The sequence below is a fragment of the Pristis pectinata genome, chromosome 32 (assembly GCF_009764475.1).
Source record: "Pristis pectinata isolate sPriPec2 chromosome 32, sPriPec2.1.pri, whole genome shotgun sequence".
NCBI lineage: Eukaryota > Metazoa > Chordata > Chondrichthyes > Rhinopristiformes > Pristidae > Pristis > Pristis pectinata.
The window spans coordinates 5849018-5864343 of record NC_067436.1 but is presented as its reverse complement, the minus strand read 5'-3'; the positions used below and the strand labels follow the sequence as shown (position 1 = coordinate 5864343).

The following is a 15326-nucleotide window of genomic DNA, read 5'->3' as shown; positions in this document are numbered from 1 at the left end:
TTTCCAACATTACCACAGTGCATCATTTCTACACCTCTGGAGTAATTGGATTCGAGGGAAAATGGAATAAAGACTTTAGAATATGCAAATAAAGTTTGCAGAGTTAGTATATACCTCCCCACCTCCAGTAATCATAACATGAGGTACTTTCAACAAGATCCTGAAGTGGAGATAATCCATCTTGGCAAGTGAGATCTCAGAAACAAACTATCCATGACTACCAAGGACAATGCAGCTTTGCTTTCTGACTTACGATTTTTGGATTTCTAGAAGTTTTCGCCTGCGCTCCGCCTGCTCCTGTGCATTGTACTTGACTTTATACTGGGCAAGGCGCGGATGTGGAGCAGCGATGCTGTTTGGGTCGTGAGAGATGGCGAAGCTAACTGACAATGCCTGACTTAGTTCCTCCATAACAGTGCCTGCAATAAGAACAAATCACATGGCACCATCTGCAAGAACAATTCTCACCAGTGACCCTACCAATAATTATCCCTCAATCAACAGCAATGTATAGATCATATGCCACATTTATCTTGCTGATGTTGGTAGTAGTTGGTGGTGATAAATTTGCTACTCCTAAAAATCTTAAAAGTACTCCACTGCTCCAAAGCACACTCAGAGGGTAGAAAAGGCCCTGTAAGAAATTAAGCCTTTCTAAATGTAGGTTATCACACCCAATCACATCCAAGTATTTTGGGAATGGAACTATGAAAAAAATGTGGATACTGGAAATTTGAAAAACAGAAAATACTGGAAATAGTCAACAGGTTGGGCAGCATCTGTGGAGAGAGAAACAGAATTAGTGTTTCATGTCTGAGACCCTCTGACAAAAGTTGTCGAAGGGTCTCAGACCAAAAACATTAACTCTGTTTCCGTTTCCACAGTTGCTGCTCGACCTGCTGAGCATTTCCACCAACAGTTTGGGGTTTGGGGAGGATAAGATAAGTTTCCCTAAAGATTTAATAGGGAGGTGATGGTTTCATCAGCCTGTGAGTGGCCCCAACCCCCAGCACTGGGCTCAGACAGCTGGCAGCCAATGGCCAATCTGCGGCCAGGGTACTGGCCGTCCCACCAAAGAGCCGGCTGGTCTGGAAACTGTTCCACATCCTTGGGATTTTATCTCAGACCAGTAACTTCCACTTCCCTCACTAAGTCCTCCTTCTCTCCCTCCCCTTCCCTCCACTCCTCTCAGTGCACTCCCCACCTTACCCTTCTCCTCCCTCCCCTCATTCCACTCCCCACCTTCCCCCCTCCCCTCATTCCACTCTCCTCCCTCCCCCTCCCCTTCCCTCCTTCTTCCCCTCCCCCCTCTCCCTCCTTCTTCCCCCCTCCCTCCTTCTTCCCCCCTCCCCTCCCTTCCTCTTCCCCCTCCCTCCCTCCCTCTCCCCTCCCTCCCTCTCTCTCCCTCCCTCCCCCTCTCCCTCCCCCTCCCTCCCCCTCCCCCCTCCCTCTCCCCTCCCCCTCCCTCCCTCTCCCCTCCCTCCCTCTCCCCTCCCCCCTCTCCCCTCCCTCCCTCTCCCCTCCCCCCTCTCCCCTCTCTCCCCTCCCTCCCTCCCCCTCTCCCCTCCCTCCCCCTCTCCCCCCCTCTCCCCTCCCTCCCTCCCCCTCTCCCCTCCCTCCCCCTCTCCCCCTCTCCCCTCCCTCCCCCTCTCCCCTCCCTCCCTCTCCCTCTCCCCTCCCTCCCTCTCCCTCTCCCCTCCCTCCCTCTCCCTCTCCCCTCCCTCCCTCTCTCTTCACCTCCCTCCCCCTCTCTTCACCTCCACCTCCCCCTTTTTCCCCTTCCCCCCTCCTCCCCCTCTTCCCCCCTCTTCCTTCCCCTTCCCCCTCCCCCTTCCCCCCTCCCTCTCCCCCTTCCCCCTCCCTCTCCCCCTCTCCCTCTCCCCCTCCCCCTCTCCCCCCTCCCTCTCCCCCCCTCCCTCTCCCCCCCCTCTCCCTCTCCCTCTCCCTCTCCCCCCTCCCTCTCCCTCTCCCCCCTCCCTCTCCCCTCTCCCCCCTCCCTCTCCCCTCTCCCCCCTCCCTCTCCCCTCTCCCCCCCATTCCATTCTCCTGCTTCCCCCCACCCCCCCTTCTCCCCTCCCTTCTCCCTGCCCCGCCGGATCCCCCCGCCCCACCGACCCACCGACAGAGCCCCGGGCCGGTCCCCGGCTCCCTCTCACCTCACGCCGTCCGCTCCCAGCTGAAGCCGGTGGCCAACCAGCAGCTCACTCGCTGTTCAGTTCCGCAGCAATCGGCCAACTAGCGACTTACCCTGTAAAAACATCAGCTTCAATGTTAAAAAGGACTGACTCTTGCAGTTAAGATAAAAATTGCCACTCTGCACCGTGTTCAGCTAGGAGTGCCATGTAGACGATTCGCCTCCTGAGATCTCAAGATCAGTCTTCAGCCAATTCAATTTAGTCTTCGTCATATCAAGATAGAGCTGAAAGCACTGGATACAACAAAGGCTCTGGACCAATGTCCCAGCTGTGGTGCTCCAGGAATAACTGTGCCTTCTAGTACAGTTAAACCACTGACATCTGCCTGATAATGTGATAAATTGCCCTGGTCACAAAAAGCAGGACATATTGGTATTGGTTTATTATTGTCACTTGTACCGAGGTACAGTGAAAAGCTTGTCTTACAAACCGTTCGTACAGGTCAAGTCATTACACAGTGCAGTTACATTGAGTTAGTACAGAGTGCATTGATGTAGTACAGGTAAAATCAATAACAGTACAGAGTAAAGTGTCACAGCTACAGAGAAAGTGCAGTGCAATAAGGTGCAAGGTCACAACAAGGTAGATCGTGAGGTCATAGTCCATCTCATTGTATAGGGGAACTGTTCAACAGTCTTATCACAGTGGGGTAGAAGCTGTCCTTAAGTCTGGTGGTACGTGCCCTCAGGCTCCTGTATCTTCTACCCGATGGAAGAGGAGAGAAGAGAGAATGTCCCGGGTGGGTGGGGTCTTTGATTATGCTGGCTGCTACACCAAGACAACGAGAGGTAAAGACAGAGTCCAAGGAGGGGAGGCTGGTGTCCGTGATGCACTGGGCTGTGTCCACAACTCTCTGCAGCTTCTTGCAGTCTAGGCAGAGCAGAGCAGTTGCCATACTAAGCCGTGATACATCCAGATAGGATGCTTTCTATGGTGCATCGGTAAAAGTTGGTGAGAGTCAAAGGGGACAAACCAAATTTCTTTAGCCTCCTGAGGAAGTAGAGGCGCTGGTGAACATGGTTAATTCACTTTTTAAAAAGATGTTATACGGCAACATTCCAGTGAGCTCAGTAAATTTAAAAGGAATACGGGAACCAGAACCAAATTAAGTTTCAAGGGAGGACAGTCAACAGAATCGGGTGAGTTTAGAGAGAGCACAGGAACTAAGGACCAGGTGAGTGGACAGTGTGCATGGCAACTGGGGATCCGCAAGTGGTCGGGAAGTGCCGGAACCCAGGCCCCAGTGAGTGGTTGGAGAATGCTGGAACCGGTTGGCAAATGGTTGGGACTGTGGGAATCAGGGTGAATGGAAGGAAGTGTGGGAACCAGGGACCTGAGGAGTGGAAATGGCAAACATCACCTGGTGAGCCAGATGCCAAACCATCGAATTTCCAAATGGTCGGATAGCAGATTATGGAAATTTTTACTCTACGTGTCAGCTTGGTTTGGCAAGCTGAAACATATGAGCTGAAGCTGAAACTTATGTATAAGTTATAACCCGGAAGGGTTGGTTGCCGTATTTGTTTGCAGCCTTAGTGTCATTGCCAGTGGCTTTGCTGGTATCAATTTTTTTTTGTTATCTGTGGGAAGTCTGTGTCCCTATTCTCCATGAATAATGAGGACTCCTTTGCAACTCCTCAGCAAATGAAGAAGTCCAGTCCATCACACAGCAAAGTGAGGCATGGGCTGATAAGTGGCAAGTAACATTCATGCCACAAAAGCGCCAGGTAATTGTCTTACTCCAACAAGAGAGAATCAAACCACCTACCCTTGACATTCAATGTCATTACTGTCACCAAGTGCCACACCATCACCATTTCGTGAGTGTTCAGTGGACCAGAAATTATGGCTGCAAGAGGAAGTTAAAGACTGGATATTCTGCAGCAAAGCCTTTCTGTTATCTGAAAGGTGCAACCTGGAGTGTGGTGCATGGGTGAGTGCCCCTCCAACAATACTCAATCAGCTCCACACCATAGAGGACAGAGTAGTCAGCTTAATTGGTACCCCATTCACCAGCAGCACACCATGGCTGTATTGTGTCATCTACAAATGTACTGCAGCTATTTACCGATGCTGTTTGGACAGGACCACCCACATCTGGTACTTCTACCATCGAGAAGGACTACCACTACCTACATACTTCTTTCCAAGTCGCGTACTATCTTGACTTGGAAGTATCACCATTCCTTCACTGTATCTGGGTCTAAATCCTGGAACTCCCTCCCCAAAGACTGCAGTGCTTCAAGGAAGAAAGCCACCTCCACCTTTTCTAAGACGATATAGGATAGGCAAAAAATGCTGGCCTTGCCACTGATCCTGAAAATTGAGTAAAAAAAGTTGTTGGAGGAAAAAATAGAAAAACATGTTACCTTTAAGAAGAGCAAAGATTACAAATAAATAAATTGATCTCTGCTTACTCAAAACTGGATTGTATTCAGTAAGAGTATATTTATAATTGATCTTATAAAAACGACCGATAGACTTTTGATGCTTCCACATTGCTCTCTGTCCAAATCCAACCTCTCACACCCTGGAATCAAATTGGAAGCTTTTCAAAAAGTCAGGAATATTAAAGAAAGAATTTGCATTTATAAAATCATCTCAGGACATCCCAAAATACTTAACAACTGATGGATTATTTATCACACAGAATCACAGAGTGGTTGCAACACAATGAAGGCCAGTCTGGCTGTTAAGTCTATACCAACTCAATGCAAAAGAAATCCAGCTGGTCTCACTCCCCTATCCTCTACTCATACCCCTTTAAATTCTGTAGTTTGTAGTTCTGTGGTCTGTAGTTCATCCATATGCCCTTTTTCGGAAAGGTGTAACATTTGCAATTTTCCTGTACTCAGACACATTCCTTAATATGTGGATGTCTGGAAGATTATGACCATTTAGCTGGTCAATAACCAAGGACACATCCGATCTGGACCTGGTGACTTATCCACCGAAAGTGCATCTAGCCTTCCTGGTACCTCCTTTTTCAATTTTTACTTCATTCAGAATATCGATTACATTTTGCTTTGTTGAGACTCTAGCAACATCTTCTTCCTTGTTGAAGAATGATCTGAAGCACTCATGCCCTCTGCCTCCTTTTGAAGTTATGAGAGGGAACTATTGGGTAAAAGTCTGCCCTGTTAGCATTATTTCTCATCATCTTCATTTGAGAAATCAATATGGATGACAGTTACCCTCTCATTCTCATCCATGTGTGAGGACAGATAATTCAACAGCAGAATCCCTCACAAGTTAGGCCATTTTCACATTCACATTTTCCAGCAGCACTTAATAATCACGTACCCCTAAGGTCTTTTGATGAACCCTAGCTACTCTGCTCAGATCAGATAACTGAATACAACACTAATAGTTGAAATTAAACTTTCGGTCTGCATGGTTTGACACCCCCATCCACAGAAACTTTGGGGAAACTGCACATGAATATCTGCAACATTTTTAACCATTTTGTTTTCATTTAACTCAGGCTGAACTGTGAATAATTGTTTCATCACCTTTAAAATAGCTGTTGCTAGCAAGGCTACAATGTATTGCTCATCTCCAAGTGGTCTGGAATTGTGCTTTTTTTTAAAAGCAATTGAAGGCTTTCCTAAAGTCATTAGGTTAGGAGCTCTAGTAACCAGGGACACACCTAGTTTTGTCTAGATTCCAGCACCTGCAGTCCTTTGTTTCTCTACAAGTCCTAGTATTTTGATTCATTGATGCTGAAGACCCTTCACCTTATGGCCAAGTCAACATGGTGAGGTATTTAAAGCAAATTGAGAGTTGATTTCCACATAGCAGTTGCCCTTATTCTTCCAGGTGGCAGAAAGCATCACCACAGAAAATGAATTCAGTTGAATAACTCAGCTGTTCAGTTCCTAATGCCTGCTATCATTCAATGAGATACTTTCACTTCACAGCCACTTTCCTACACTGTCTATTCCTTGACCCTTTGTATCTAAAAATGTAGTTGACCTAATATAATTAACAAAAAAGAGCCTCCAGTTATTGATCAATAACCTGACACATTAAAGATGATCATAACTCTATAGGAAGTTATGGCAAAACCCAAAATAACATCAATGAGGTTATTGACAATTCAGGGCTGCTTGATGGTAGTTATGACTATGACCTGGCCAATTAGATAGCAGCAGACTGATTTTAAGACAGCCGACAAGCTTCCACATTTTCATGTAGATCTTAAAGCTGTTGAACTTAGTTTACAATTTTGCAGGTAGCTCCTGGATTTGTTATCTGCACTACACCTGGAAAGCTATCAAGACTTGCAATTTTTATTGGCAGGAGCCCCACCTTTGACAAGGATAGAGACTAAGGAATACAGTTCGCTTGCCACTTGCCCACTGGGAAACATAAGCCCTGGTTTGAAAATAGAGATGATGGTTTCAAGGATTAGGTGGTGGGGAAGAAAAGAACTTCAATGGTAGTTTTCCCTTGCACAAGATTTTTTTTAAAAGGACACCACTTGAAGGAAATACCATATACAAGAGCTTGTGTGGACAGTAGTGAAAATAGGATTTTAGATGCAATGATGTGGAGATAGAAACAAGTTCTGCTCCAGCTCCACAATAAGATTGACGTAGATGGAGGACAATCCAAGCTCCTGAGATTTAGAGAGACACATAGTTGAAGCAGCTATTATCTTTCTATTCCTGGAGTATCAACAAATGTGTTCATTTGTTCCTGAAGTTATCTGACCAGATCCAAAATTAACCTGGCCATGTTATTATGTTCAAAATTGGACATCTGGATTGCAAGGCTGTGCCAAGGAGAAACACTTCACAGGAACAAGGATTATATTGGAGACAAAAACATCCACAGTGGAGGTAAATAATCAAGTGTATAGATTCAAATGCATACATTAGACAAGGATGGGAGAATGGGAGAGGCAGAGTAAACTAATATTTGGTTGCCACAGAAGTGAGATATCACTTTTAGACCAAGATTTAAATTAACAGTTGACTAATTGTTAATAAGGACAATAATTAATTTACCCAACTGCAGAAATTCCAGCTGAGGATGAAATGTACAAAACTATTAACATCAGTTAGCAGCATTGAAGTTGAGATTGTGAATGACTGACAACAAGCTGTGAGATAAGGGGATGCAGAACCTATAACCATCTATGAAGAATCAAGTACTGACAACAAGCTGTGAGATAAGGGGATGCAGAACCTATAACCATCTATGAAGAATCAAGTCAGCTTGTAGATCAATACAAAATAAAACTATTCTGGTTTAAGGACAATTGATAGCTTATCCTACTATAGCAAAAGTAGGCACTGAAAGACTGGACCATTGATATCAAATATTACATCCCAGATTAGAGGAAACTCAACATTTCATGCATCAAATTGAATCCAAGTACTGATGGAGCACAGCTTCAGACCCCATCAGGAAATCCAGACTTCTGGGTTGGGATTATGAAGAGCTGCAGCATCTTCATTATTTTAGATTGGATAGTCCTGTTTATATCATGTCAAAATCTTGCAAGGTAAAGCAATTGGTATCAGTTCATCCATCCAAGATACTAGAGTAACTATGCCTAAAACATTTATTCAATTTAGTACCGGTGTTCTTGCACAAAATTGTGCAGAACTACAAAAGGTGGAAACTGCAAGCAAGCATACCCTAAAGTTTGGAACCTATAACCATGAACTAAGATCTCCTCACATGATAAACATTAAAGTAATTATAAATCAATGTTGGAAATTAAACTGAGCATGGTTCTGCTTAATTTTCCCCTTTGTGTGGGTTCAGAAATTCAGATCTGTTCAGCTGATTAGAGGCACATTAATTTGCATTGCATTAAAAGGAATAATGTAACAGTGCATGAACTGTTGTTCCAATAAGGCAAAATGTCACTTCTGAATTTATTAATCTTATGGTTGATCCATATCAATACTCAAAGGCTGGGCTGAATCTGAAGTACACTTGGGGGAAACAAACATATCACTTGGTGATTGACCAACACCAATTGATAAACAAAAGTGACTTCTGTTAGAGTCAACAAAAGCTTTCTCTCCCCCCTTTCCTTCCAAAAACATGCAGAGCAGGTTTTAAACTAAAATTCAAGAACTGGATTAAGCCAATGACCCCGCTGACCCAGAACCAAAAGAATGAGTAATGGTTTCTTCCCCACACTTGTGGATTTAAACTGGTATTTTATTGAATTTCTGTACAAAACAACTAACAAGTACATACTACAAAGTAATTGACATATATACACATATACACGTCAAGAAAGATCTGTTCAAGTATCAGATGTGGTCAAAGGAACATGGAGCTCAGTTCTCATCACCTGATGCAGCTTCATCTGAAGACACTGCAGACAGACGACATGCCCTGGTTGAAATAAAATTAAGTGGTCAAAACATTTTAAAATCAGCTCCAAGGAGATTTTCAAAACAAGCAATGGCGAATGTTACTCAATGCATTCATGTGATACGAGCAATATTGATAAGATGGCTTTTGACATCCCTGGAAGGTACAATGGTGGCCAATAATCTTTGTATCAATAGTAGCCAATGAGAATGTCATCTTTACAAGTGCAATACCTGGGAGGTGCATCTTGAATGCAATATTGAATTCACTGGAAGTACAGATCCAACTGTGTCCAGAATCCCTTCAAGGTTAGAATACTATTTTGGCTGTAGCTATCTAGGCAAATGCCAAATGTTTTACTCTCCTGGACTAGATGTAGCTATGTAGAGGAAAGGGTGAGGTCAAGTATAAAACCACTTGCTGCAAATCTGATCTAATCTTGTCCTTGTAGTCAACCCTGCTGTATCTCACCCAGTTATTGTTCTCAATGACATCCTCTTACACAGATGTCTAAGCAATGTGCTGATTTAAAAAATTTAGTAAACTGCTAGTTTGTTTGGCATTGCCAGGCATATTAATAGTGAAACATTAGCTAGTTGTTGGTGATCATTTTAATAATGGCACAATGGAATGTCTTGTATAAATGAACCATAAATTACTAGTATAACTGAAAAGATTGAAGACTTGAGATTGAAAGCTGATGTGGTAACCAGCAAGGAATGGCAGATGAAATATAACACAGAAAAGTGTGTGGTCATCCCCCTATCAATAGTATTTTTTTTAAACAACAGGATTAAAAGATGTTCATCTTCTGACTGATCTGGGTGTCTTTGCACATGAATCACTGAAAGCTGAAATGCAGGTTCAACATGTAATTAGGAAGGTAAACAGTAGTGTCAGTATTTCAAGGGAATTTGTGTACAAGAGTAATGTCTTGCTCCAATTATGTACAGCCCTGGGGTGAGACCATACCGGCAATATTGTGTACAACTCTGATCTCCCTAAATATATGCTATGCTAGCAATAAAGAATGTAAAGGTTAACCAGATTAATTTCTGGGATGAAGGTTTGATGGGGGGGAGATTAAGAGTAGGACTGTTAAGAAGGAGGTGATCTCATCCACATACAAAATTCTTAAATGACTTGACAGGGTAGATGCAGAGTTGATGTTTCCGCTGGATGGTGCGCATAGAACCAGAAGTCAGGCTCAAAATAGGGAATTACCCACTTAGGATGGATGAGAGGTTTCTTTACCAGTGGGGTGGTGAATCTTTGAAATTCACTACCCAAGAGGGCCATGTGTATTTACTTTTTTATGTAAATATTAAGGTTCATAGTTGTAACCCTGGGTATTATGGGTAGTTAAGAGAATCTGACAGGACAGCAGTTGGACTTCACAATTAAATGCAGCATCCTTAAATAGAGAGGGAAAGGAAAAGTCATGTACTCAATTGTCCAAGATGATCACAATTAATATCTTTTATTGTAGAGCATTAGACTAATGACACTCATTCCAACTGAGCTACAAGTTTACACTTGGGCCAAGAATTAATATCAATATCCCACCAGCTCTCATCACCCCCTTGCCAAAAATAATCTTAAGATAACTGGGTTGTTCTAACTCCAAATTTAAATCATTTCATCAGATGGTTCTACCTTCATCTAAAACAAACTTTTTCTTTAAGTTTCTTCAAGTCATACCTTATTAACCAAGCCTTCAGTCATCTGTCCCAATCTCTCATGGCATTGTCAATTTTCTATTCACAATACTGAGAACACACTGGAGAGGTATGGCTATCTTCAAGTGCTACATAAATGACTGTTGTGCAAAGCTATGAAGACAGTTAAGATGACATGTGGTTAAAGGAAGAATATTTAATTTACCTCCTTGGAGTTTTCTTTGTTTCAGCTTTGCTGCTAGTGGGCTCATCATCTGAGGGAACTGCATTTTCTTTCTCAGGTTGTTTGGAAGGACCACCAAAGAATTCTCCAATCCCTTTCTGCCACTTTGGGGTGGGTCTTGGACACACTGGGTTTCCACCAGCATATTTATTTTCTGTTCAAAACAAGCAGAACTCAACAAAATACATCCCATTGTACCAATTCAGTAAGCATTCCTGGAAAGTAGCAAACTGTGTTTTGATAGTTACCCTAGTATTGGCACTATACTGGTGCAAGGGTAGTTACCCAGTACTACACTACAAGTCACTTAACTCTCAAATTAAATATTAAATTCTTGCACAGAACTCAATTATAATTCAAACACCCTAATCTCATTTCTTCCTTCTATAGGATTCTGATACAATAGCAAATGATCAATCCAAACAGCTCAGTTTTTAATAGAAACCATGAAAATTCATTCCTAAATTATAGGTACTGTGATTATGCTCAAGCCTTCAAAATTTCAATTCAGGAGTCATTAATCTGAACTATGAACACTATTACACATTTAAACATACCAAATGATTCCTGCTGGAAACAATGTTCACAATTAATTTCAAGGATGGGTGCAGAAAGGAATTAACACCATTTTATACTAGTTATTACAGACTACATGTTCATGAAACCCAAATATTCTAATACTGCAACAAAAAATTTTCTTGGTCAGTTTTCCTTGGATAATTCATGGCAGCACAAACCAATAATTTCCAGGACACTTACTCAAGTAAATGCTGTTCAGTCAGTACATACCCTTTTTCCCAGGAGATGTTAGAGAGATGTTTGCTGTGCTGGTACATCCCAGTGCCTTCCTTGGTGCTCTGGCAGCAACAGCTGAGAAAAAAAATGCAGGGTCTTTCTTAAAGCTAGATAAACTGAGAAACTTGGAAAATGAAGGCATAGTTATGCACCCAAACATGAACACTAACTCTGACAATGGCAAAGAGAAACAACTAAATTTGCAACTTTTAGCTAAATTGCATTTCTTTGGCTAAGTGGGATAAATCCTGGCTAATATATTAAGTTTTATTAAACCATGTGGAGACAATACCATTGAGAACTCAAGCACTTTCAATTAAAGGGTGTCAGCAATGAATTTGAGGGAGACACTATATTTGGGAAAAAACTCAAGACCAGATTGATTTGTAAATACAATTACAGTAAATAGATTTATGACATGAAACACTTTAAATGAAGTGTAGAACAGCCCAAAACACAGCCAATTTTGAAATAGGACAGCATTGAAACAGACAATAGAGTGCAGATCCTGGAATCAGGAGTAACAGTCTGCTGGAGGAACTCAGGTCAAAACTCTGCATCAACAATTCCTCCTCTCCAACTCCCCCAGATGCTGCTTGACCCACTGAGTTCCTCCAGTGAGTGTCTGTTGCTCCAGCACTGAAACATGAAAGCCATAGTGTGCACTGAAGATCAATTTAACTGTTAGCTTAAGTTACAATAGCCAAGGCCTTTTACAGACAGCTAGATTAAAAAAGAACAATTTATTGGGCAGGGGGGGTCGTCATAGGTCTCATCTTAAGATTGAGACCAAAGGAATTTGAAAAAGTAGATTAAACCAATCACACTATTGGCCTGGTTTAGAATGCACTCAGTAGAGGTAGAACTTCACAATTAGAACATGACAATTTAGGAGTGGAAAAGCCAGGACACTGTTCATCATCAATACTGTTTCGCTGGTTTTTGTCCTGTAAATGTTGAATGAACACAGGCCAGCAAGATCCTCCAATTTACTGAAATTTCATATTTTTCAACTAGCCAGTTCAGCTCTATGGTTATCAATTTGTAATGTTAACCTTTTCCTTATGCAGACATTACCTATTCTGCAGGGAATTTTCAGCAGTTTCAAACTGCATTTCCCAGCTTTAACACATTTAGTTTTTCCACCCCTTACCATTTTCATTAATCTGTTACCCAGGTGGGCCCTGTAAATACAAAGCAAGGTCCAGCTGATCCCAGAGATCTTCCTTTTGTCCTATCCATTCTTCTCCTATCCTCTCTGCAACTTAAAACTGTCATTTTCTTTTTCCCAGTTCAGGTTAAAGACATATTAACTGTTTCTTTCTATCAATGCCACCTGACCTACTGGAAAAGGAATTTTTTTTATTTTCAGCATTCCCAAAGGGTCCCCACAAGGGTTGTCTGCTACCAAAACCTTTATCCATGTTTGTACCTTAAACAATTTCAATACCCTCTGCCAGTTGGCTTCTATAATCAACTTTGCTTACCTGTCCAAGTGCATCTTTTGGCTATCATTTGATTTTGGTCCTGTCATGTAATATATTCAAGGCACTATATATCTAAATGATTGGTTGTTCATATGAGATTAAATATTCACTGCTAACTGGAAGTTTTCTGAAAATACTGGAAAAATACAGATTATAGCATCTATGTAGTGTTGTTTCAGTTTAACAGCCTTTCAGAAAATCAACCTGCACATTTAACTATTCCTCACCCAACAGATGCTGTCTGACTTGTAATACATTATCTCTTTTTAAACTTACCATATGCAACATTTTGCTTTAATATCATTAAACTTAAATTAGGTATTGTTATTGGGGAACACTAAATCAAAAGGAGATATTAAGAGCAGGGTCCTAAAGCTGGCAAGTATTAATACAGATCGGGCATTGCCAGGGAACCTACATTACGATGAAGCAACACTGTTGTACCATTGATAAAAGCCTTCTTGCCCAGGGTTCAAGTGCAAAAGGTGCTGCAAGATAGTTGCAACACCACAACACACCTTACAAAATACACATGACCTAACATCACTGTCCATAAAGCAGAGTACATTCTCAGCCATGCCATAGTGATTATGCATATATATCCATTCATTCTGCCACTCGAGATCAAAGTACTGTTCAAATACAGCTACCACAATAACAAAAGGAACACTGTCTGATGCCAACTTTTGATTAGCTCAGTAACTGCTAATCAACATCTATATGCGTTTAGTATTTCAGGCAGTATTTTTAATATAAAACATCCACTTAACCTTTAAAGGAAATAAAAAAAGCAGGAAAAACAAGTTTATGACCAACACTCTTTTCAAATCCTTACACCCTAAGCCTTTATTCCTCATCTCGTCTCAAGACTCAATTATGATCACTGTGCCCCTCCAATGTTGGCTCCTGATGGAACCTAAATTCACATTGCTGTACTATTAACACCTTTGCATCAATTAATCTAGTAGATTGATTGCACCCCATTCCAGAACTAACTCCCAACTAAAACTCGGGTCCAAATTTTTGGATGACAAAAGTGCGATTTAAAAGAGCAGGTAAGCTGGCCAAAATGTATTTGGCAGACAAAAGTGACATGGCCAATATCACATTGAAATTGATGTGGCCTTGTGTATTAAACACCCACCAAAACCCAACTCTGGCTAGTGTCTGCAGTAACATTCCCCTATGTGGCTTAATGCCAAATTTTGGTGATCCCAGAGACACATATCGAGGAAAACAACAACTGCTGAAAGCTCATCGGCTTGGTGAAAGATTCTTTTTAGTCTGCCCGAAACCTGGTCTCTTAGTGCAATGAGATGTCCGCAAGTGAATGCTGCTGACTGCTACATTCCAGAGGGGTAGGAATATGTGCCAAGGGACACATTGAAGCTCTGTGCGGCCTCTCACAGGCTTTGTAGCAAAAGACCACTCTAAGATCCTGCTGCCACTGACACTAAAGGGCTAGACCCTGTGTAACAGGGAATGTTGTTTTAAAGAGGGAACATGAATGGCATTGATGCATTGTAAATGGAATATACTGTTATGATGGCAGAATGAGTGTACTGATTTGATGACACCACAAATGTAAATACTGAGTGTATGAGTGTAGTGTTCAACACATATACAGGAAATAGACTTCATGTTTGAAATTTTAAACAAGTGGCTCACAAGGCTTTGGGAATTTTAAGATGTCACAAGCATTAAGCTGTCTACGGACACTTAGCAAGTAGTGATCCCCAAGACGAGTTACTCAGAATCAGATTTATTACTGTCTTATGACGTGAAGTGTTTTGCGGCAGCAGTACAGTGCAAAGACAAAATTATAAAATAAATTAGTGTAAAAACCAATAATGACTCCACCCGGGCAGCCTTGCTGTGAAGAGGCTGGAATGTGGAGCAACTCAGCGGGTGAGGCAGCATCTGTGGAGGGAGATGGGACAGTCGACGTTTCGGGTCGAGACCCTTCATCAGGACAGAGAGGGGTGTGGGGAGATGGCCGGTAATAAAGCCGTGAGTGTTGCAGCGAGTGTGCCCGGAGACGGGCGGTGGGACCCGCCACCCACCGGGACCCCTCTCGGTTGACACCGCGGCGCCAAGTCACCCGGCGGAGACGACGCGTTTCTGACAGGACCCGGGGAGGAGCAGAGACCGCGGCGTCGCCCTTCGGGCGAGCGGCGGCGCAGGAAACCTCCCGCCAAAACGAAAGACGGACAAGACCACGGATGGGAAGAGGACAGCGGAAACGTGCCCTTTAATTAAAGGGGAGGGGTGAACGCCAGGACAGGCGGAGCGGGTGGGAATGAAGCGGCCGCCGAGGGCAACGGCAGCGCGCATCCCGCCGCCACCGACACACCGGGCGGACGTTACGGCCACCCAAACCCTTCCGTCCGCGCCCTCCCCCGACGGGATACGGCCACTTATTCATTCGCCTCTACTCCCATCTCCGAATCTTACCCTTTCGGAAGGAGCCGGTGGAGAGCGAGGGGCCGTCAGCCTTGGTGCGCACCATGTCGTCGGTCGGGCGGGCCAGCTCGCGTCGTCCCGCGCCTCCTTTTTAAAACCACCGCCAGTCTCGCGCCTTCCCCGGCTGAACCGCTGACGCTGC

General features: G+C 43.2%; 2 protein-coding genes across 2 annotated transcripts in view; both read right to left on the bottom strand.

The window, feature by feature from the left end:
* Positions 1-2162, bottom strand: part of snupn (snurportin 1) — a gene marked incomplete at its 3' end in the record, with an annotated part of 29737 nt that extends 27575 nt beyond the window's left edge. Inside the window, exons 1-2 of the mRNA XM_052042376.1 lie at positions 2120-2162; positions 254-419 (exon numbers count right to left, since the gene is read on the bottom strand). Coding sequence (XP_051898336.1) covers positions 254-411 — 158 coding nt within the window. The remainder of the gene's footprint in view (positions 1-253; positions 420-2119) is intronic.
* A 6195-nt stretch (positions 2163-8357) lies between these two features.
* pclaf (PCNA clamp associated factor) lies at positions 8358-15326 on the bottom strand. The gene is made up of 4 exons (XM_052042660.1): positions 15176-15326; positions 11229-11309; positions 10422-10593; positions 8358-8558 (listed from the first exon to the last, which is right to left on the bottom strand). Exons 1-4 carry the CDS (start codon positions 15228-15230, stop codon positions 8501-8503), a joined length of 366 nt encoding a protein of 121 aa, XP_051898620.1. The 5' UTR covers positions 15231-15326; the 3' UTR covers positions 8358-8500.